Here is a 25,133-nt window from a genome sequence, read left to right as displayed (position 1 = left end):
CTCAGTAATAAATACCTGATTTCTAATTAATTATGATTTTTTTTCTATACCATATGGGAAAATTTTGGATGTTACAAATAGAAATGAAGAGAGGTGCCTAGATGGCTCAGTCGGTTAAGCATCTGCCTTGGGCTTCAGTCATGATCATGATTGTAATCATGATCATGATCAGGCCCTGAAGCTGGCTCCCTGCTCAGTGGGAAGTGTGTTTCTCCCTCTCCCTCCACTCCTCTCCCCACTCGTGCTCTCCCTCTCTCTCTTGTTTGTTCATTCTCTCAAATAAATAAAAATCTTTAGAAAAAAAGACAAATGAAAGACACAGGAATCTTAAGTGCATGTTACTAAGTGAAGAAGCCAATCTGAAAAGGCTACATACTGTTAATTTCAGCTATTTGATGTTCTGGAAAAGGCAAAACTATGGAGACAGTAAAAAGATTAGTAGTTTGCCAGGGATTGGGGGCAAGAGAGGGACTAGTAAGAAGAGCATAGGGGATTTTAGGTCAGTGAAACTATTCTATATGATACCACCGTGGTAAATACATTATACATTTATCAAAACCCATAGAATAAATAAGAAGCATGAACCCTAATATAAACTATGGACTTTGATAATTATGAGTCAGTGTAGGTTCGTGGATTATAGCAAGTATTGTGGCTCTGGTGAAAATAGTGATGATGGAAGAGGCTGTGCTCCTGTGGGGCAGGGAGTATATGGGAACTTGTTGTACTTTCTGCTCAGTTTTGCTGTGAACCTAAAACTGCTCTTAAAGTCTGTTTTAAAAAGCTGGGGTGGGGGGGCAGCTCAGCGTTTTAGCACCACCTTTGGCCTGCAGTGTGATCCTGGAGACCCGGGATCAAGTCCCACATCGGGTTCCCTGCATGGAGCCTGCTTCTCCCTCTGCCTGTGTCTCTGCCTCTCTGGGTCTCGGTCTCTCATGAATAAATAAATAAAATATTTAAAAAAAATAAAAAGGTGGGGGGTGGAAGAGGGGTGCCTGGGTGTCTTGGTCAGTTAAGTGTACATTTCTTGATTTGGGCTCAGGTCCTGATCTCAGGATTTTGGAGCCTGTTTAAGATTCTCTCTCCCACGTCTTCTGCCCCTCCCCCTTTCCCTCTCTAGGGGGTAAAAAAACACAAAACCCTTGGGGCACCTGGCTGACTATTGGTAGAGCCTATGGCTCTTGATCTTGGGGTCATGAGTTTGAGCCCCACATTGAGGGGTTGATTGTACTTAAAAATTTTTTTAAGCTTAAAAAAGAACCCTGAAAATTCATACTCAAATGTTCACTTATTTTGTACTCTTACACTTATAAAATAATTTTCCATTCTATCCTAGATCTGAGAGTCTATTCAGAGGAGCTAGAAATAAGATAAAATGAGTTTGGCTTTACACATTTTGTAATGTAAAAAAGAAATCATGGATAAAAGAAAAAAGAAGAAAACTAAGGTCAAATGTTTTGAAATTCCAGTTTATTTTTAGTGAAAACATTCAGAAAACTTTGAACAAATAAAGTATTTTCCAAAACATAACCACATGCACACACATTTCTTCAAATTGTGTAATGGGCATTTTGATAGTTTTTGTAACATTTGACACTAGGGCCCATCATTCAGCGAAATCCTTAACTGCCTTATCTCTGCCTTAAGACAGCAAGATATTCATCATACTTCTCTCATTTAGTTTATAATCTGGAAGACCTTGAACAGCTTAGTTTAAGTTTCACTTCTTCAGAAAAACCTTCTCCAGCCCTTCAGTCTAAATCAGTCTTGTTACTCTTCCTCATAGTACTCTCTTCTTTCAACTGGCAGTTACTATAATTATTTCAAGTTGCAGTTCATATAGATTATTTGGCATTCATTCTGTTTAATTTCTCTGCCTGTACTCTACTATAAGGAAGGAAGCGTTCCACATGATTGTATCTTCAAGTCCCAAGTGCAGAGCACAGTTAGCATGCAGTAAAGCCTTTTGAGTGAAAGAATGAATGAAATGCAGGATGCGGTCAAGGAAGCCGACTTGGTCTAATGTGAAGATGAGGGCCTGAAAATGAGTAGGAAGATGCTGTGGTGTTCAGTAACCAGTTCTCAGAGGATGCGTAAGATAAATACAGAAAATCTGTAATTTAAATCTAAATCCTTAATTTAGGACTGTGGAAGTTATTGATGATATTAATGAAGTGAAATTAGGTGGCATAGGGAAGGGATGCAGTTCAGATCAGAGTTGATGCTGGGGAGCCTGGGTGGCTCAGTCAGTTAAGGCTCCTGGCATGGAGCCCCACACCTGGCTCCCTGCTCAGCAGGAAGTCTGCTTCTCCCTCTGCCCCTCACTTTGCCCCTCCTCCTGCTCAAGCACAAATAAATAAATAATTTCTCCCCACCCCCTCAATAAATAAAATCTTAAAAAAAAAAAAAAGGAGTAGAGTTGATCCTGAAATGAATTAGCCAGAAGATAGAGCAAAGTAGATCCCACACATTTAACTGCCAGTTTGTTTGTTTGTAGGAAAGTAAGGTAAATTACAAAAAGAGATTACTTTAAGTATTCTCACTACTACACAAAAAACAAAAGCGCTTGAGCTCTTAACTGCTGGAGTACTGTGGTAGGGGCTACTGGGAGGACCTGTTTGGTTGTCTCGCAGGAGTTCTTGCCAGTTTTACCTTTCAGATTAAAATGTCAAATGAATAACAAAGGATGAAAAGGTGTTTTAGATTGTCAAACACCTTCCACCTAAATCATCAATCTTGTGATTTCTCAAGAAATTCGAGCACCGAGAAATTCTGGTAGACTGTTCACAGAGCACCAGAAACGCTAGCTGCCTCTTTCCTAGGTACTTTGTAAAGTGTTTCTTAATTATTGTGAGTTATGTCTCATAATTTTTTTTTCTAACTTTCAGGTGTTGGTAAATCATGCTTATTGCTACAGTTTACAGACAAGAGGTTTCAGCCAGTGCATGACCTGACTATTGGTAAGTTTTATACAAGAGATGAGAAACCTTCAGAAGTTTTGTGTAGTAGAAATGGAATGTGCTAACCGGGGTCCATTCTGTTCCAGATGGGTCGGAAAGAATCAGTGAAACTAAATTTGTTACTGAGTTTAGTGTCCCCACTTTTTAAAAATAAAAATATATGAGTATGGTAAAAATATTATTCAACTTTGTAAAAGTGGTCAGAAAACGGGAAAGAAGTCATAAATATTTAGGATTTTGATTGTACTTAATTATTAGATAAATGATTGCCAAACAATATAGCATAGGGACAAGAGCAGAGACTTGGGACCACCTTGCCAGAGTTCAAATCAAGGCTGTGCCACTAACTAGCTGGGTAAGCCGCTTTACCACTCCATGCCTCAGTTTATCTGTAAAATGAAAATAATAGTGGTACCAATCTCACAAAGTTATTGTGAGCAGTAAAACTCATTTAACTCATAATAACTGTGAAACATTGGAACAGTGCCTGGCCACATGGTAGATGCTTTAGGTTTATGTATAATTACCAATTGAGGAAAAACTGCCAGCAGCCATTTTTAGTGTCCTGTGTTGCAGAGAATAAATGAGACAGTTACTAGTCACTGTTAGACTGAAATCTACTTGGATTTCACCACTGATAGCTTGGTGTATCAGGTCTCAACCAGTGACTGCTTATTTTCTACAGATGTCTTTATTTTTTTTTTAAGTTTAAATTCAGTTAGCCCACTATAGATACCTTTCAATCATCATGAATAGCAAGTTGATTCTCATGTCCTGTGTATTTTTAAAATACCAAATCAGAGTTTGTTAATCAAATGATTAAATGAATTAATAGTTTTTGGCCAAGCAACATATACTTTGTGGATATATTGAAATCTTTTCCCAAGTGGCTACTGTCATTGAGAATATTCAGATTCTAATTTTTATAGTTTTAAGTGATACAGTAATGAAGGATAAAGCAGGTACTACTGTTTCATGCTGGTCCTCATTCATAGTTTAACTTTGGTGAGTTCAATTTTGTGTAGGATCTGCTCTTTGCCCAGATGGTCTAAACCTTGGGGCTGTCTCTTTGGCCTGCCTCAGTCCTGAAACAACTAGCCACATGGTTGGTTTTAGGATAGGGAACTAAACAAAAGTGTCTCCCTTTTCATGAAGCTTCGTATACATTTCTAAGGTGTTATGGCACAGGTGATGGATGGGCCTAAGCATGCTGTCAGAAATTAGCAAGGCTTATCCTTGTAGAGAGAGGGAAGGAGATGGACCAAAGGAAGTTGTTTGAAACTATAACTCAGCTGTACCAGCTGCCTTCCCTCTGGGTTTGCTGGTGGGTGGCTCTGGGAGGTAGGAGGCTGAAAGCAAAAGAATGCCAAGTGTTGTCTTTTCTCTGTCTGCCTGGATTAACTGTACATCTTCCAAGACTCTAGCCCCAACTCTGGTGGTGACAGGCCAACCAATGGTCTGACTCCTAAGCTCTCCTAACTCTAGTTTCTCTCTTTGTCGCCCCAGCTTCGGGATGGTAGCACTTGCTTGCTACTGCTAATATCTCAGCTTCATTACCATCCCATCTTTGAACTTCTTGGCTCACTCTTTCCTGTAGCTAACTCCCTACATTAAATTCTCTCTGTTTTAAATATTTAAATATAGTTTCTGGTTTTTCTGGTTGGACCCTGACTTCTGTACTTTACGATACCCATCGCAACTATTTATTTTTCAGGTTATTAGCACATATTTGTTTTAAAGGAACATTGGAATGTTTGGTGAAATAGGTGTAAGACAGTACCTTGATTCTGCTGCATACTTTCTTTGCTTGATGAATAGAGCATGGTGAAAAGGCTGAGGTAGGGCCATGATTAGGAAGTATTAAACGGTGGAACAGAGGAAGTAAAAGATGAGGATGAGTCTATGAAATACTCCGTACCCTTTGACTGCTATCTCAGTGAGAATTGTTAACAATAGGAATCAAAGAAGCAGTTTACAAATGACTTCTGGGTCCAGTTACACTGAAGGTCTAGACTAGAACCTTGCTACTCAGAGGGTGTGTTCAAGCACTGTCCCACTGACCAGCAGCATCAGTATTCTGTGGGAGCTTATTAAGGAGTCTACTGAGTCAGATTTTGCATTAGAGCAATGGCTTGTAAATATTGATTACCTACCTAGGAATATGTTTTGTATTGTTGATTTATGCGTGCATGTGAGCACACCTCCCACACACATCCTAGCCTTTCCATTGCTTTACTTCCTCTCCTCCTGTGATCTTGCTTCCCCTCAACTCAGCTCCCCACTCCCATAGTCAAACCTGGTCATTACCAGTGTCTGGAGGTACTCCAGTGTCTTAGTTTCATACATCTAGCCATTTGACTGTTCTGTCATCCTTCTAGCTCACACCCTTGAGTTGCTAACAATAATGATTTATCTGCTCCATCAGTCCTATAATCCACTGATCCTGCTGTCCTGCTCTTACCTCTCAGAAGAAATATCCCTCCTTACCCAGTTTTAACTCTAACCACTGTAATTATGTCATTATAATCACCCTTGCATGCACCCTCAGTCCTCCTCTCCTCCTTTGCTTCATCACGGTCTCAGGACTAACCCACAGGTTAAATCCAACTACCTACTCTGTCCTGCTTGGAAAAAAAAAAACCACAAAACCATGCTAACTAATCTCATAATTTCTTAGACACAGGGCACCTGAGTGGCTCAGTGATTGAGTGTTTGCCTTTGGCTCAGGTTGGGATCCTGGGATCGAGTCCCACATCAGGCTCCCCATGGGGAGCTTGCTTCTCCCTCTGCCTATGTCTCTGCCTCTCTCTCTGGGTCACTCATGAATAAATAAATAAAATCTTTAAAAAAAAAATTTCTTAGATACTGAATTCTAACTGCTTGACAATTGCACTTTATTTCCAGTTCATTCATTCTCTACTTTCCTGCCCAACTGTTATGCCTTCTTGCACTTTAAGCATGCACCACCTCTCCTGTCTTCACTCTGTGATAATCTCGATGTGTATTTCAAAATAGAGGCAAGCAGAAGAGCATTTTCACAGGTTTCCATCAGCACACAGGCCCACCTACTTGCATTGCGCCCATAAACTCTGCCTTCTCCCTGCTACCGTAGATGAACTGAGAGTTGCTTGCCATGGCCTACTCAAGAACACTGCTTCAGCACTTCTTTTTTTCTCCCACACATTACTCATTTTTCCTGGGGTTGTCATTTTTCACGATTTATCTGTTCCAGCTTTCAATCTTTTTATTTCCTTTAAGCAAACGTCTTCAGAAAGAATTGTTCATATTTTCTATCTCTGGTTTTTCCCCTCCCCTCATTCTTTTTTGAATTTACTCCAGTTAGGCTCTCTCCTCCCCATGTGTACATATCCAGCTGCTTCTGCAATATCTCCTTTCTCTTAGATGCCTGTTAGGCATCTCTAACTTAACTTGATCCAAATAGCTCCTGATTTTTTTTTTCTTCCTAGATCTTCACAAGTGTATGCACGTGCACACCTTCATACCCATCCCCTTGCTTGGATTTTTTTTTTCTCGATTTTTTATTCTGGTGATTATAAGTGAATATTGTCTCCCACCAGTATGAAGGTAAAGTGTTTTGTTCAGTGCTGTATCTCCAGTGCCTAGCACATATAAAGACTCTATAAATATTTTCTAAATTAATATTACTATCCATGTGGGGAGAAAGCTTCATAAAGTAACATTAAACATTACAGTGCTTGATGTACACATTTGTTTAATGCTATTTAATTACACTATGTAGAGATAATTCTAGTTACAGCCCACTAATTCCCACTACATTTATTTGACTACCTACTAATGGACAATTCAACAAACACCATTTATATGTCGATACCACCTTCCTACCTATTTCCCCCATGTCCTTACACTAGTCATCCTGTAAGAAATGACTGTGAAGAGTCATTGGAGGGAAAAGGTGGTAGAATTGAAGCATCATTTCTTGTATCTGCATTCCCACGAATAAGTTAAAAACACACCTCATTTATTTGGGATTCAGTTTTCTGAGATAACTCGAGTTAGTTAGAATAACATGGCCAAGAACTAGGAAGTTAGCTTAAGAGACCTGTGAACATCTGATTTAGATCTCACAAAGTCAATATTACCTGAATAATAAAATGTAAATGATGGGGTGTGGTTATTATGAAAACATTGTTAAAAATCCAGAGAAAGTTATATTCTCTGTATGACTTGCCTTTGGCCCTCCTACATCCACAGGTGTGTATGTCGCCTTCTAGAACTTTGAAATGTATTCATAAACACACAAAGCTGTTCTGATCTGCACTCCCTCCACCTGCGTACTAAACCAAGTACCCGTTTCTGCTCATCCTTGCCCTTCATTGCTGATTCTAGGATTTTACTCTTTGTGAAAGGGAGAGAAAAGTGGTTATCTTACTTTGCAATTTCTGAATTTGTAGTGAGACTGAGCATTTTTAACATGTTTAAGAACTACTGTTGTGTGTCTTTTCTCTTTGGATTACCTGTTTTTATCTTTTTGCCTCTTCTAGTACCAGTTTGTTTTTTGTTCTTTTGGTCAGATACATTGATGTTTTTCTTCATGGCTTTCAGACCTTACTAAGGAAGGCTCCCCAAAACAAAAATTATATAATGTTCTTTTAAATATTCTTTGAATACTATAAATTTGTACCTATCTGGTATATGGCCATGTATATAATTTTCTTTGTGTATAATGTGTGGCCCCATGCCATTCATTAATTAAATAAGCCATCTTCCTTTCCTGTTTGAACTATTACCTTTGCATATGCTACATCTGCATATGTAAGCAAGTCTGGGTACTCTCAATCTATTCCATTTATGTTTTGGGGTTTTTATTCCTCTATTTCATGAGAAAATATCACATGCTATTTTTTTTAATCACACTGCTATTTTTAGTAATTGTGTAGTATACTTAATATATGATTGACATTTTTCCTTTTCTAGGTTTTCTTGATCAGTATCGTGAATTTTTTCTTCCAAATGACATTTAATCTCAGTTTGCCAAATCACAAAATTTTTAGTAAGGCTTTTAAAGTTTGAGAACTTTATGAAATTTATGGGTTAATTTGAAGACAATTTATATTTTTAGTATACTAAGGTCATCTATTTATATACATATGTATTTTCATTTTTTACAACTTTTTAAATGCTTTTTGGTAAAGTTTTACAATTTTCTTCATACAGGTCTTCTTTTTTAAAGTTTATTTTGATATTTAATAGATTTTGTTACTATTATGGATAGTTTTTTTCAACATTATTTTTAATTATTTTGCATGCTGTGAGTAGACTGATCTTATCTGTTAGTCATAATTTTTTCCTTAGCTGATATTTGTACCTTTTAGTTTTGTTTTTGTAATTTATGATCAAAATCTCTAGAGTAGTTTACAAGTCAAGGACATTATAATCATTTTCTCTATAATTTGAATTCTTTTAGTATTTTTAAGTATGGCATGTACTACTCATTTTTCATAGAAAATTGGGGAAATTACTCTTTAATATCTAGTTTTCCCCCTTATTTCTAGAATTAGGGGAATAAAGCCTTCTTCCCTCAAGTCTCTGTTGTGAGCCTCCATGACATCTAGGTGCCCAAACAGGTCCGAATGTTCTCCTCTGGTCTACCTCTGCTCTCTGCTTTGGCAACCCCACAGTCACCTGGCTCTGATAAGTGGCCCTTTCTCAAACAGGCTGTCATCTTTAGTTATGTGAGTGGTGGTTTAGAAATTTTGGTGTACAGTATGGAATGATAAAATAGTTCACACATACTGAGTACTTCCTGTACGCCAAGCACTCTTGTATTTTGTATGTAATAACCCTTTTAATCTTGAAAAAAAATCTTAAGAGAATGGATGTCATTGATACCATTTTACAGATAAGAAAACCATGACACAGAAGAGATTTAACAATTTGCCCATGATCCCACAGTTAGTAGGTATTGATCATTAAATGCTCAACAAATGGTTGCTTTGCAAGGTTTCAGGTTCTTACTGTATAAGGATGATAATGATCTAGAGAGAGTTAAAAAGTGTATGTATTTGCATTCAGAGTATTTTGTTTTGGAAGGTTGCAAGTGAATAACATATCTGAAAAAAATCAGCTTTGCTCCCTAACAATGTCAGGTAAATGAGGCCTTCTTATATTTGGCTCCACAGACAATTTCTCTGGCAGCCAAATTGGCTGTTAATTGAAAATATATCTGGGAAGAGAGCCTCAAGGGCATAGGAGATGATGGTTTATCCCTTGAAAAAAAGATAGGGAAGTCGTTCTAAATGGGATTCTCAAGCATACATACATACTTAAGTTGCAAAAGATTAAAATTTTTTAATAATGCGGGAGAAAAAGGTTTTCAGGTTTTTGTGTGTTACCCAGTCTTACAGGACATTTAGGTTTCAGTGTTTTCTTTTGCCAGTCTACAAAGGTAAAACCTGCATTGAGCCCAGTTACAAGTAACTAAATTAGAAAGAGTTATGGTTTTAGAGCTGAAATTAGATTCTGTTTTTGTTTCATTTCAAACAACCTTTATTACTTTGAATAAAGAGATAAATGTACCAAATGCAAATGTGGCTAGGCTAACCAAAGGGAAGATATATACTTGGAGTTTTATATGGAACCTGCAGAAGAGGGAAGCCTTGGACTTGGGAGTAGGCAGGAATGAAGCATTCTGAGGCTCCAGGAAGCAGGAGCTGTCCTGAAACAGCAGAGCTGTTCTGAGCCTTTCATCTGCTGGGACAGAATAGAATGCATGCAGGTCCCTCTTCGTATCTGTGTCCCTCTCTGCACAAGATGACAGTTCCTTAGAAGGGGCATCTGCTTGCCCTTGCTTGCCTTGCCTGTCCAGCCTTGGTATCAGTCCAAGGGTCTTTTTCTAGTTTTTAGTTGTTTTTTGTCAAATTTGACATTATGCATCCAGTTGAAGAAATCTTTAATCCCAGTGAACAGTGCAGCATTTTTGGATTGTGGTTAAAAGCCCACCCATGACAATGAAAGAAAAAACAGGATTTCTGTCTCTGATTTGTGGCTAGAAGCAACAGAGTCATGAAAGGCCCCCCCTTAGTGAAATATTTAGCTATCTAGAATTTTGTACATTAGTACATCCCTTTTAAATACTGACACTTCAATAAATAAATAAATAAATAAATAAATACTGACACTTCAAAGAACATTTGTATAATATTTAATTACTGGTTCCATGTCATTAATGGTAAGCTGGTGGGTGGTTGTTTTGTGTTTTTCCCACCTGGTGGCACAGAATACATGTGAATATATATGTATGTATATATTTATATGTATTTGTAATGAACACATAAATAGATGTGAAAATGATTTTATATGGCATAATTTTGCATTTTTCATTCTAGTACATCATGACTGCTGGGTCTCCAGCTTTTCTTTATTTCTGAATCTGAGAAACATACCATTAGTTTTTTGGTATTGACTATGTCCCTAGGATGGAATCAGTATTTAAAATGTAGAGTAAAACCTTGAGGTTACATATCATGAAAGGACAAATTACCTGTGTTTCTGATCCTCCAGATCCTGGTTGGGGAATTATAGGAGATGCTGAAATGGAATTCTGACACTGGGCAGTATGCCCTTCCCTGGGCAACTAGAAGCTGTTTTGCTGCCAGGGTGACATCTGGTTTCTGAGGACCATGTGTGTCTTCCCTTCACCCTGACTCTGATCTAAATACTGATAGAGCACACTCCAAGCAGTAATGACTTGGTGTAATATAAGTGATAGACTTCTTTCAGAGTCTCCTTCACAGCTGTGTGCTGTTCTGAAATTATCCCCTTTTTTTCTCCTCCTGTTTTGATGATTTCCTGAGTGCTTTCAAAAAAAGATGATAAATGAAGGGAAAAAGCCCAAGTAGTTAACTTATAAGTGTAAAGTGTACTCTCTTTGACCTGCAATTCCTTTTCCTGTAATTTGCCTAAAATCATAATCGTTAGCTGAAAATGTATGCAGAAAGTTCATTTCAGTTTTAATTAACAGTGAAAAGTTGGGAATGACCTGAATTTGTAGAAATAGAGTACCAACTAAGTAAAGTTGGCTAATTATGCAGCCATAAAAAATAATGGCATAGTTTTATATATTTATTGGTTTGTAATGAGATTTGTGATGTAGAATAATGTTTATGTTACTGACTGAAAAGCAAATTGCAAAACAACATTTATATGCTCCCATTTATGTAAATTGTGTACTTTTGTGTATCTACACAGAATATGCTACCTATGGAGTAATGTCTGGAAGTATGTTTGAACAATGGTTATCTCTAGTGGGTAGATTTGGAGATTTCTTTTCTAATTGATAATCCACGCTGGGAACCAAAACTATGATTTCAAAGTACATTTGCCCCTTTCAGTGATTTTTTAAATATCATATTAATAGTTTTTAAGAAATTTTATTATTTCTAGTTGTTTTTATATTATTAAGCCTGTGAAACAGGAAAACCACAGTTTGTTTTTTAACTATACTAGACTTGAATATCTTAATATTTTGTGTCTTCAGCTTATGCCTTTTAGTACCTCTGCCTTAGATTATATATATGTTGTCTAGTGGTAAGAGCTATATTTGTTAAAGTTCATCTGTGTATCATCTGGAAATAGATCCTTAAATGTGAAATACAGTTCCTCTTGTTTGTGTAACAAATCATTTTTTTGTCTGTTTAGGTGTAGAGTTTGGTGCTCGAATGATAACTATTGATGGGAAACAGATAAAACTTCAGATATGGGATACGGTGAGTATAATGAATACACTGTATGCCCTCAATAAAGTTGTTTTATGAAAGTGCAGTATATGTTTTGTTTTGTTTTAATGTCATTTTATGCCTATTACGGTTTGTTGGATACAAATACCCCTACAGCCACGAGATGAAATGTGGTGCCAGAAAAGATTAGGTTTTCTTTCGCAGTGTTTTCACCAGGTAGACCGTAGGTGTTGGTTGTTAGTGAAACATACCTGAACAAATGCTCAGGCTATTCGTCTAAATGGAAATGTGCTAAACTGTGTTTTTAAGAAAATAAAATAGCATATCTAAAGTACACATACAAGATAAAATATGAAAGTAAACACCATTGAGTCACTTGATCTGAAAGTTTATTAATTTTAAAAGTTTGATTTAAAAATAAAAGCTTGAGGAGCCCCTGGTTGCTCATTTGGGTAAGTGTCTGCCTTTGGCCTATGATCACAGGATCCCAGGATCAAGCCCCACATAGGGCTCTCTGCTCCATGGGAAGCCTGCTTCTCCCTCTCCCTTCACCTGCTGCTCTCCCTACTTGTGTTCTATATCTCTTTCTCTGCCAAATAAATAAATAAATCTTTAAAAAAAATTTTTTTTAAAGTTTGATGTAGTCCCAACCACTTGAAGCCACTTTCCTTCTCACTTAGATTCATTGAATACCTATTCCATGCCATGCTGTATAGTGTTTAATAACAATTTGTCATTTTAACCACCGCACCGGATTTGAGTGACTGCTTTCTCTGTTCTCCCAACTTAAATACATAAAAGAGGAGTTACTTTATTACATATGGTAGATGCTTTGAAGAGGGTTCTCAAATTTTTTGGTCTCAGAATCCCTTTCTTTATACTTTTAAAAATTAGTGAGGACCCCAAAGAGCTTTTGTTTATGTGGCTTATAGCTATCAATATATACCATATTAGAAATCAAAACTGAGAAACTTTTTTTTTTTTAAAGAGATGAGAGAGACAGGAGGAGGAGCAGAGGAAGAGGGAGAGAGAATCTAAAGCAGGCTCCCTGTCCACTGCAGAGTCCACCATGGGGCTCCATCTCATGATCCTGAGATCATGACCTGAACCTAATCCAAGAGTGGGATACTTAACCAATTGAACCATCCAGGTGCCTCCAAACTGAGAAACTTATTAAATATCCAATTACTAATTCATTTAAAAATAAGCGTAATAAGGGCATCTGGGTGGCTCAGTTAAGTGTCTGCCTATGGCCAGGATCCTGGGATCATGGGGCTCCCTGCACAGTGGGGTGTTTGTTTCCCCCCTTCTCCTTCTGCCCCTCTCCCCTACTCATGCACATGTTCTCTTTCAAATTCATAAAATCTTTTAAAAAATATAATAAATTCATTATATGTTAGGCTAAACAAAGCAGTTTTTATGGAAATTGACTATGTTTTCCCAAAACAAAACTTTATTTTTCTAGTGAGAAGAGTGTCGATTTGTTACATTTTGAAAAGTCTCTTCACTATCTGCTTAATAGAAAACAGCTTGGATTCCCATATCTGCTTCTTCACTGAGTCTTATGTGTGTTATTTAGTTGGAGTGTATGAAGAAAATACAACCTCACAGAAATAGGTAGTTGGGAAATGGAGGACTTCATGGACCCTGGAAGAGTCGGAGATCACATTTTGAGAACTACTGCCGTAGGTCAATTAGGACTTAATTCTTCACAGAATCCCAATTGAGAAAGATCAAAAGGTCAGCTGTTATGACAAAAAGCATATTTTCTAAACTAGTAAATGAAATATAAAATTTGGGGAATTTTATCATTATATACCCCTGTTTTTTTCTTTTTTCTCTTGTCGCTCAGTCTTGATTTCTTACCTGTCACCTATACTAGTTATTGAAGGAAGGAACCTTGGAGAATATTCAGTCTCACAGACTGGATTCCCAAGACCAAGCAAGTTGCTGCAGGCTGTCATGAGCACTACAATCCTGACTGCTCCTATGTTATCACGTAATTGTCCCTGAAATGGAAAACCCTAAATCTCTATCTTGCTCTGTCCCAGAGTTATACATTGGACTCTAGGTTCTCGTGGTATCTTACCTCTTCTTTTTAAGGGAAGATTTATGCTTTTAGTGTTTCTTAGGGTTCCCCCACCCTGAGCCTGTAGTGTCTCATAACTTTTTTGATTTATATTCTCCCAGGCAACATGATTTCAAAACTGCATGGAAAAGAGAAAAACGAAATATGCAAAGTCCCTTTCTAGAGATTTAAAATTAATGCTCTCCAGCCAAAATGAAGTATTTTTTACTTCTATATTTGAAGAGTCTCCTTTTTCAGAACTGTTTTGCATAAATTCTGCTAATAACTTAGCTAATAAACTCATGCAGCACAGTGTAGTGTGAACGAGACTACTTGCTATTCTCTGATAAACACATTTTTCATACCTTGTACTGCATTAATACTTGCTTTGCTTAAAATACTTTACCCCCTTTTCCCATTTAAGACCAGCCCAGATGTCAGCTGTTGTGGAACCTTTCTGATACCCATGGGATAGCTCATTCTCCCCATAGTATTTTACGCATATTTCTGTTATAGCTCTGATCCTGTTACTTTACTTGTTTGTTTACCTTCCTCAGAAAATCATGAGGGAAACGACCATTGTATTGTGCTTATTAATATTGTGTCTTATATTCATAGATTGCTGACTGGTTAAGTGTTTGGTAAATTTCATTGAACGAATAAGTAAAGCATCTCATTCTAAGCAGCTTGTAGGATCATTGGATATGTCCAAGAGACCCCATTAACTAAAGTATGTAGTTCCAAAGGGAAGACTGATATTGTACTGAAAATATTGTGACATCAGAGGCACAAACCACTTCATTGTAGTCTGTTATAGTTTATCACTTGTTCTTCTATCCTTAAGGTGTTCTCTTAATCCCCTCCAGTTTTTGAAACTTGAACAAGTCATTAATTCCCCAATTGTTTCTTTTGTAGGTTAATTAGTCCTGCCTTTTTTTTTTCTTAACTTATGAGTTGATTATTTTACACTGCAGTGATGTTTCAGAAGAAATTTGTAGTAATTACTTATTTTGGACCAGTATGAAAGGGAAATAGGAAAAAACCCACAAAACCTTGTTCATCCTTCCTCTACTAAGGCAGAGGAGGAGTCTTCTTTCTTCTGTCTCTAAAAGAGAGAGACTGGGATCCCTGGGTGGCGCAGCGGTTTGGCGCCTGCCTTTGGCCCAGGGCGCGATCCTGGAGACCCGGGATCGAATCCCACATCGGGCTCCCGGTGCATGGAACCTGCTTCTCCCTCTGCCTGTGTCTCTGCCTGCCTCTCTCTCTCTCTCTCTCTCTCTCTCTCTCTCTCTCTCACTATCATAAATAAATAAATAAATAAATAAATAAATAAATAAATAAATAAATAAATAAATAAATAAATAAATAAAGAGACTGGTATCTTCAAAGACATCATGACTCCCAAGAATTCCAGGGCTTCCACATGGAGGGTGCTGGTACCAATAAATAGCCCATTTCAGATTGTAAAGAATGTTCAAAAAACTGTTAATTTATTACTTTTGAAATCTGCTTTTTGAGTCTCTGCCTTAGAGGTTCTCCTCTAATTGTCATAGGTTTTCTTATTTCACCTAACTTCCAAAACTCTTTAATAGACATTATCTGACACACATACAGTTTGGTTCCACACTTGGTTTCCCATATCATTAATTTTTTTTTTTGTCTGTTTGTTTGTTTTAAGATTTTATTTATTTATTCATGAGAGACAGAGAGAGAGACAGAGAGACACAGGCAGAGGGAGAAGCGGTTTCCATGCAGGAAGCCTGACATGGGACTTGATCCTGGGTCTCCAGGATCATGCCCTGGGCTGAAGGCGGCAATAAACCTCTGAGCCACCTGGGCTACCCTCATTAATGTTTTTCAACGTATTGATACATTTAGTTAGGAAACTACATTTTTAGTAGCAAGGATCATGTCTCTCCTGGCCCAGGCCATTTACAAAACCATCCTAGAGTCCTTCAGAAAAAAATTTGCCAAATATTATTATTATTTGTTTCATCAGCCTTAAAGAAATTATTTTTTCCCCCAAGACCCAGTGTCTTAGGATGTTTGTCATTCATTGTATATCCATTTCCATTCACAAAAGAATAAAAATAAGGAAATTTCCTTTCAAAATTTCCATATCCACCATCCAGCATCTTTGCTTGTTTTGAAAATAGTAAGTATAGTTGCCAACAGATACTCCCTAGAGGCCTTGCTGCAAGCAGTGATGACAGTGTGTCACCACCTCCCTGAAAGCACTTTCCTTTGGCCCTGTGTAACTTTTTTTCTTTTGTCAGAAGTCAAATATGTGGTATTTTTAGTCTCTGTCAGGATGAGTCAAGAAAATAGTTTGCTGCCACTTCTTATTCCTTGACTGATGGAAAGGGAAGTGTAAGAAGTCCATTCTCAGTCTTAGACCCTCATCCAGCCTTTACCTTCCTTTTTTTTATTCTTACTCCTCTTTTTGCTTTTTGCCTTCCCAGTTGATCCAAATAAATTTTATTCTCTTCCCCCCAAATTTATAGTATGGATGTTTTAAGTCCATGTTTCTGCTCAACTTCCCTGGAGATATTTTAAATTCACAAATATTTTTCCCTCAAGGAAGATATTGGAACTACGTAAAAAACACTCACATGCAGCCTACATGCTGAAAGTACCTTTTCAGCAAATCATAGGCATTTTTTTGGTTCTTTGTAAAATGTGTCCATTCTTATAACCAACTTCTTACCCAAACGAGTGTTTTTATTTATCAGTGGCGTGGTATAATGATGGATGACCCTCCAATTCAGTGGGAGCAAAGAAAGGGGCTGAAACCAAGCACCAGGAAACAGTTCTGCCTCCACTCCTCTCTGCTCCCATCCCCACAACCCCAGGAGTAGAGAGGCTTTTGCCTTCTATGGCAGCTGTTCATTAACTTTCTCGTGAATAACTACAAGGCCAGGAAGCTATGTTAGACATTTCATTCTACTCTAATATTTACCTCCCACCTGTGGTCTCCAGTTTCTCTTATATGGCAGCTTTAAAAGAATCTGAAATCCTCTCTTTTTCAAAGTAAATAGTCTTAATTTCTTAAGGAATTTAACATCACTCTTCTTTCTAGATATTTACAACCCTGTATCTCTTCTCAAGATGATCTACTTTCATTTCTCTAGGAGACTCCCTTAAAAAACCTAGACTTAAATAGTCCATATTGACTTTTTCAGTGTCCTTGCTGTGGACACTGAGACAGCCTTAAAAATCACTCTGATTTTTATTGATGTTACTGTCATCCAAAACAGAAGTCTTGTTCATGCATGTAGATTTCAGAATCTTTTTTTTTCTTGATGGTAGTTCCTTGATTACAGGTCGAGATTTTTAAGTTGAATCTTTAGTAAGTACCTGAGATTTCATTTTTGGACACTGGACAACTTTTTTGGCTACTTAAGTAATCCTTTTCTTCTTTTTGGTTCTTTACTGAGTTTTATATAGCGGGAATTGTTAGATAAATGACTAACAATGAAAGTAGAGGTATTACTGTAATAGTGATTCTCACAGATCTGAATTTTCTAACTTTATTGGTCTTTTGAGATTAGTCAAGATAACATAATGTGAGTGCATACTTGTATATACTTCAGTATTCCGAGTTAGGCTATCCCTCAAAGAGAACTAAGGTGGAAAGAAGATCAGCATTTGAGCAGAGTATGTACCTTTTATATAATCAATAATACTAGAACCATATGATCACATGGAAGTGCTCTTGGGTGTGTGAGGAGAAATGGATAACTATGGGCTATGGTAGACAAGCTTCCTAGCTTTGTGAGAGAATACGTTTGGACAGGTCCTCAAAGGGAAGGGAAATTGGGTAGCTGGAGGAAAATAGTTCTTCAGGCAAAGTTACGGAGGCACAAAAGCAAGAATATTCTGAATATGGTCAGGATATCAGCAGGAAAAAAAAAACTGACTATAAGAACAAGACTTTTATTGAATAAGAAGATAAAATTCTAGAGAAACAAATAGAGATCAGATTCTCAAAAGCTTTAAGACTTAAAACCAGGGTATTTAGAAATGTTTGAGCAGTAGCTTACTGTTTGTAAAGTTGTATGTTATGGAGGTAACAGGAGAGAAAGAGGAATTAAATTCCCAGCGTGGTTACCACAAAAATTATTGGCAACAGAAAGACTTAGGCACGTAGGGAAGTCAAGTCAGGGTATCTTCATCTGGCGATTAGAAGTCACTTTTAAAGGTATGGGCTAGGGGTGACTGATTGCCTCAGTCAGTAGAGCATGCAGCTCTTGATCTTGGGGTCATGAGTTCGATTCCCATGTTAGGGGTTTATTGTACTTAATTTAAAAATAAGCAAATAAGCAAAAGATGGGCTAAAGAACCAAATTTATTTGATTTAGCAGTGCCCACATGGAAAACAGAGGTCTATAAAGCTTCTTTTCTCACAGAGGTTTTATGACTGATTGTTCAAATACATAGCATCACTGAGAACAAACATGTTCCATTATCTGGCAAGGCTGACTTGCTGTCTTTTACATTTTGCACTCTGGGTATCTTGCTGATTTTTTGCAGAACTCAAACAGTTATATTATGAACTGATAAGCTTATGGTCCACTCTGGTCTCTCCTAACCAGGTTTCTCTGGTGCTGTTCACTTAGCTAGTCATTTTCCTTTCATTAAATGTGTTTTGCTTTAATACCCTCAGCCACTATTAGAAATCTCTTACCGCAGGTAATTCTCTATACTGTTCAGTTGCAAGCTTCTAAAACTCCTTAAGCCAACATTTTGTATTGAAGATGATCAAAAATAACATCTATACTTCCTAAGTTGACATTCTTTTTCATGTAAAACATTACAGGTTAACCATCATTTGGCCATGTTTATATTAATGTGTTTTTTTTTTAAAGTAGATTGCTTTAATGTGATCAAGATAATTAACATTGGACTAGCTTTATGCAGTTATTGTCGGACAGTTGTGTATAAATAAGTCATAGTAAAAAACTTAATTGGGCAAAATTTATTTTAAGGCTATGAATTCCATTAACAGAGACTAGGCCAATGAGTGAGATGTCTTTACCAGTGACATCTCAAGAATTTGGAAACTATTCTAAATACTGAATACTGATCTTTAAAGTAATCATAGGTTTTAAGATGCATGGTTATGTTCATAGACCTCACTTGGAATGTTTGGGTTTTTATTTGCTTGAGTCTTTAATTTGTAATGGTAGGCAAAACTCGATTGAATAGATTCAGTATAAAGCGATGCATTAAAAACAGTATTTCCATATTATAACATGTTGTTCTTGGTAAAACAATACAAAGGGAGTGAGAATGGTGTACAGGCATGTGTTTTTTTTTTCCTTTGTAAAAATTTGTTTTCCCTTTTACTGTTTATCCGAGCTATTAACCCCGAAGTTTTAAATCATATAGTGGTGGTCCTTTTAATGGTATATTCATTTTAACTCCTACCTCAGAATGTCCCTGCAAGATTGTTTTAAAGAACTTTTGCCTTTTCTCAATATTTAGAGCTCTAAACCTGATTTTTAACTAATATATATATATATATATATATATATATCTTTTTTATATTATTACCAAGACTCCTTCCTTGTTATATATAATTCACAGTGAAAGTGAAAGAAATCTCTCAAAAATAATAGTCCTGGGGACGCCTGGGTGGCCTAGCGGCTGAGCATCTGCCTTTGCCTCCGGAGTTGCTGGATTGAATCCCACTTCAGGCTCCTGTATGGAGGCCTGCTTCTCCTCCCTCTGCCTATGTCTCTGCCTTTCTCTGTGTCTCTCATGAATAAATAAATAAAATCTTTAAATATGTATAGTCCTTAGTTTTCCTGTGCTAAGCAGTTTTAAAAATTCCCATTATGCTTATATTTTGGTTTATTAAAAGAACTTTTTTGGAAAGATACATCTCAATAAATTATATAAAAGTAATTTTAATGAATTTCATGTTTCCAACTAGTATTATCTAATGTTTTAACCTTGAACTATATGAAATGAGTCAGCTATTTGTACAGTTCTTTTGTGTGATGGCTTTCTCAGGATTCAGTTTGGCCAAAGACATTCAAAGTGCTAGAATTGCTTGCAAGATACCGAGAGAAGGCCTAATCTTTAGTTTCCACATAAAAGTTATTTTCACTGAATCTTTTAGCATGTTAGGGTTTACTGATGTCTACTTATTTCAGTGGGATGGAGTAATGACCGTTTTGTGCACTCGATTAAGACATAGGATTCATTCTTTCATTCTAAAGGCTTTCTCTGCATGTTTGCTGTGTGCCAGACCCAGTGCTAGGCACTCAGAGTGGAGAGCATGGGAGGGAGGGAGTATATTGCGAGGGCCAAGAAGTACAAGGAATTGTAGTGTGGAGTGTTAGAACAAGGCAAAACTTAAGCTGTCTGTGTGAATTCTGAGGTTTAGTATAGTTACACTGAAAGATCAAAACTCAGCATACAAACAAGAATATTGTTCAAGTTAGTAGATTTTGAATACAGAAATTGTGAAAACTGGCTTGGTGTTTATTTAATTTAGATAGTTTTTTTTTCTCAAAAGTTATAGAAGTGATCAAAAATGCACAAGTATTTCTGATAATACTTTTCATTTTTCTCATTTTTAAAACTCAGAGGCCGTATGTATATCCCTCACCAGCCTTCTTAAAAACCAGAATATTAGTGCACCAGTAAGAGAGAAAAATGAACTAATTTTGCATAATCTCTGAAGTCTGTTTTCACAAGTGGATATAAAGATGACTTCTACATCCTGTTGCTGTTTGACAAGCATTATATATCACGTACAGAGGAAATTGATTAAGTGTGGAGAAAAAAATTATATAAATTAAATTCAGAACCATTTTCTGTTTTTCATAATAAAATGATTGCTCAAAGAATTCCATCTGATGACTGTTGAAAGCTCACTGCAGTTTATGATATAACTGATAAAATCTGCATCCTTGGCCTTCCAACAACCTTTACACCAGCAGATGGTGGGCGTAAAGATGTCATTCATCATTTATTTACAATGGACTTTATTTATTCTAGTGTCAACAGCTGCCCCAGGGAGTGGGTTATTGAATTCAAATGTGAGGCTCTGGGTTATTTGCTTCCTTTCAAATTTGTCTTCAGAGCTTAGTTGCTAGGAGTCCATTCTGTGTTCTAATAATGATTCATGTATTGTGAAGCCATTCAGTAAATTGGGTTGTCAGGGATTGCCAAAAAAGGTTTAGAGGTCTGGGGTGTGTGGGGCGGGGGGTGGGGGGGTGTACATGTGTGTCTGGTTGACTTGAGCAATAGTGGTATTTTGTGACTTTTTCCTAAGACTGGTGAAGTTTTCTTTTCCTTTACATGCTCATTCCCTACCTCCCCACATTCTATATGAATAAAAAGAAAATGTGTAGAGAACAGTTTATTAAAGAAAATTCTCAACCTTTTCTTTCCTCACAGGCAGGGCAAGAGTCCTTTCGTTCCATCACGAGGTCGTATTACAGAGGTGCAGCAGGGGCTTTACTAGTGTATGATATTACAAGGTGAGAACTTGGAATTGTATCCGTTCATTTGGTCAATGCAGAGACTTTCTCTAAATAAACATTGATTGCCAGTTATAAAAGTATGGTTTTGCCTTTATGCCCTGGCTGTTTGACTTTAAAACTTGTGTGTCTCTAATTAAATTTAAATTTACTGCAGAAATCTGCAACTAAATTATTTTCTTCTATAAATAAGCACCTCCAGGTTAATCAATTTGGTAATATTATTTATACACTGGAATTTTCCAAAGTGAGGTTACACTTTATTTCCAGATACTGTACTTGAGAGCTGTTTCTCATTACATAAGTGGATATGGCTGAAAATAGTTACCTTTAATGGAATGTATACTGTTCGTTGTACACTGCTAGGGGAACACACTGGAAACAGTGATCAAATTTTCTTTTCTATTTAGGAGAGATACATTCAACCACTTGACAACCTGGTTAGAAGATGCCCGCCAGCATTCCAATTCCAACATGGTCATTATGCTTATTGGAAATAAAAGGTAAAAAGACTAATTTAAAGCTTTTTTGCATTAATGATGAAGGAGGCTGTGGATAGCTGTTTATGTGATAATTGTTAAAGTGCTCATCTTACATGTTTGTCTAAATGTAAGTTATTGGTTTCTTAAATTACAAAATTTTGAAAATCCTAAGACTATTTCTTTTGTTTTTTAAAATACAGATATTAAGCTTTGTTGGAAATTGTTATAATCATCATTACTATTATGAGAAATCGTTTAGTAATTATTTATTACTAATTATTGACTAATCAGTAATCTGATTTATTTGGAGGGTGAATCACTGTCAAATATTATCCAAATTTATTTTTTAATCCAAATTATTTTAAATACTTTACAGTAGAAATAAATATGTGTACAGAACTCAGAAAAATATTTTTTCTCTTTTTCATGACAAAATGTTCATTACAAGTTCATGCAATACATCTATTAATCAAGTGTATTTCCACTAAAAGTCCTGAAACATTTTTAGTATTGTTTACTAGATATCACATTAATACTTTTAAGCTTTTTTTTTTTTTTAAGATTTTATTTATTTATTCATGAGAGAGGCAGACACATAGGCAGAGGGAAAAGCAGACTCCCTCTGGGGAGCCTGATGTGAGACTTGATCCCAGGACTCTGGGATCACAACCTAAGCCAAAGGCACATGCTCAATCACTGAGCCACCCAGGTGTTCCTCAGCTTATTTCTAAGGCTTTATATTAGTGTCATCCTAATGTTGATTTTTTTTTTTAATCTCTCTAGGGACCATTATTTGCAGTGACTGTCCCTTGTGCTTTACATTTAAAATAATAGAACATGGGAAAACAGTTTCTTGGACATACCTTCTCTGAACATTAAATTTAGAATGTAGGAAAGTTTTCACTAATTTTAGTCGAAAATTACAGTAGAGGGATGCCTGGGTGGCCCAGCGATTAAGCACCTGCCTTTGGCTCAGGGCATGATCCCGCGGTCAGGATCGAGTCTCACTGGGCTCCCTGCATGGAGCCTGCTTCTCCAAATACCTATGTCTCTGCCTCTCTCTTTCTGTGTCTCTCATGAATAAATAAATAAAATCCCGATGTGACACCCAATCCTGAACTCCAGGATCACTCCTGAGCCAAAGGCAGCCGCTCAAGCCACTGAGCCACCAGATGTCCTAAATAAAATCTTTAAATAAAAAAATAAGAAAGAAAATTACACTAGAAACAACTAAAATGAGCACTTTCAAGTGTTCATACTTTTACCAGTGTTTTCCTTGTGACTGAAACATGGTGGGTGGCATCTTACTGTGGCTTAAAACTGGTTGTTGCACTTGAGGACCTTATAGTCACAATATGAAAAAGAAAAGCATATGTACAAAGGTGTTTCTCACTACAAAATGAAATGATAATTACATGATATGATGGAGGTGTTAGCTAAGATCAGTGGTGGTAATCATATTGTGTTATATAAATGTATCAACACATTGTACACCTTAAACTTACACAATGTTATATCTCAATAAAAAATAAATAATCCCTAAACAATTTTTAAGAAAGTATTTTCTTCATAGCTATTTGATCCCCAACTCTAAGCTCTAGTTAACATGGCTGTCCTGAATTTCCTTTGTGAAATGACTACTTTCTTAAATGTAGAGTCTTCAGTCAAAACAAACAAATGAAAACCAAAATAAAACCCTAAGTAAATGGAGAGATATACTGAATTCATTGATTGAAAACTAAGTATTTTTTAGATGGTGGGTCTTCCCAAATTGACCTCAAGATTCATTTTAATCCCAATCAGAATTCTTTAGGCTTTTTTTAAGGAGGTAGAAATTAATAAGCTGTTTTCATAATTTGTATGAAAATGCAAAGATCAGGGCACCTGGGATGCTTAGTCAGTTGAGTATCCAACTCTTGGTTTCGATTCAGGTCATGATCTCAGGGTTGTGAGATCTGCACTTGGTATGGAGTCTGCCTAAGTTTCTCCCTCTCCCTCTGATCCACCCACTCATGGGCATGCGTGCACTCTCTCTCTCTCTTTTTAAAATAAATAAAAATTTTTTTTAATGCAAAGGTCATAGAATAGCCAAAGTTGGGGGATTTACTGGCTCCACTCTACTGATTTCAAAGTTTATTGTAAAGGTATTATAATAAGTTCAGTCTGGTATTGGCGTAGGTAGACATAGATAGGGAATAGAGTAAGAAGTCCAGAAATAGACTCATATATATATATATATGTATATATATATATATATATATATATATATATATATAGTCAATTTTTTGACAAAGGACAGTTAATTAGGGGAAAGGATAATCCTTTCATCAAATGATGCTAGAACAATTGAATAGCCATGTATCAAAAAAATGAACCTTGACCCTTACCTCACACCATATACAAAGTTAACTAGAAGTGAATCATAGACCTAAGTGTAAGAGAAAAAAATATTTTAAAATTCTAGAAGAAAACAAAATTTTAGTGACTTTGGTTTTGTCAGACACTGTTTATCTTTTTTTTTTCCTTTCAAGATTTTATTTAAATTCAAGTTAGTTAACATGTAGTGTAGTATTAGTGTCAGGGGTAGAATTTGATAAGTCATCGCTTGAATATAGTGCTCATTACATCCTTAATGCCTATCATCCATTTACCTCATCCCCCCACCCACCTTCCCTTCCAACAACCCTCAGTTTGTTCCCTGTAGTTAAAGAGTCTCTTATGGTTTGACTCCCTCTCTTTTTATCTTATTTTATTTTTCCTTCCCTTCCCCTGTGTTCATCTGTTTTGTTTCTTAAATTCCACATATGAGAGAAATCATAGGGCATTTGTCTTTGACTAAGTTATTTCACTTAGCATAATAATCTCTAGTTCCATCCTCATCATTGCAAAGACAAGATTCATCCTTTTTTATGGCTGAGTAATATTTTAGTGTGTGTGTATATCATATCTTCTTTATCCATTCATCTGTCAATGGACATATGGGCTCTTTCCATATTTCACCTATTGTGGACATTGTTGCTATAAATACTGGAGTGCATATGTCCCTTTGGATCACTATATTTTTATCCTTTGGATAAATACCGAGTAGCACAATTGCTGGGTCATAGAGTAGTTCTATTTTTAACTTTTTGAGGAACCCCCATACTGTTTTCCAGAGTTGCTGCACCAGTTTGCAGAGAGGATGCACCACATCCTCGCCAACATCTGTTTTTTCCTGCGTAATTAATTTTAGGCATTTTGACCAGTGTGTATGGTGGTATCTCCTCGTGATTTTGATTTATATTTCCCTGATGATAAGTGATACTGAGCATTTTTCATATTATCTGTTAGTCATTTGTATGTCTTCTTTTAAGAAATGCCTGTTCATGTCTTCTGCCCATATTACAATTGGATTTTTTATTTTTGCAGTG

The 25,133-nt window shown here is 36.6% G+C and overlaps 1 protein-coding gene across 2 annotated transcripts in view; it reads left to right on the top strand.

The window, feature by feature from the left end:
• The window catches only part of RAB2A (RAB2A, member RAS oncogene family), a 90,684-nt gene that overhangs the window by 29,389 nt on the left and 36,162 nt on the right, over window positions 1-25,133 (top strand). For both annotated transcript variants that reach the window (XM_055318304.1, XM_055318307.1), the window contains exons 2-5: window positions 2,889-2,960; window positions 11,640-11,707; window positions 21,159-21,241; window positions 21,652-21,744. In XM_055318304.1, the coding sequence (XP_055174279.1) occupies window positions 2,889-2,960; window positions 11,640-11,707; window positions 21,159-21,241; window positions 21,652-21,744 (316 nt within the window). The remainder of the gene's footprint in view (window positions 1-2,888; window positions 2,961-11,639; window positions 11,708-21,158; window positions 21,242-21,651; window positions 21,745-25,133) is intronic.

The sequence above is a fragment of the Nyctereutes procyonoides genome, unplaced genomic scaffold, assembly GCF_905146905.1.
Source record: "Nyctereutes procyonoides isolate TBG_1078 unplaced genomic scaffold, NYPRO_anot_genome, whole genome shotgun sequence".
In the NCBI taxonomy this organism is placed as follows: domain Eukaryota; kingdom Metazoa; phylum Chordata; class Mammalia; order Carnivora; family Canidae; genus Nyctereutes; species Nyctereutes procyonoides.
This window is presented reverse-complemented; position numbering and strand designations above follow the sequence as displayed.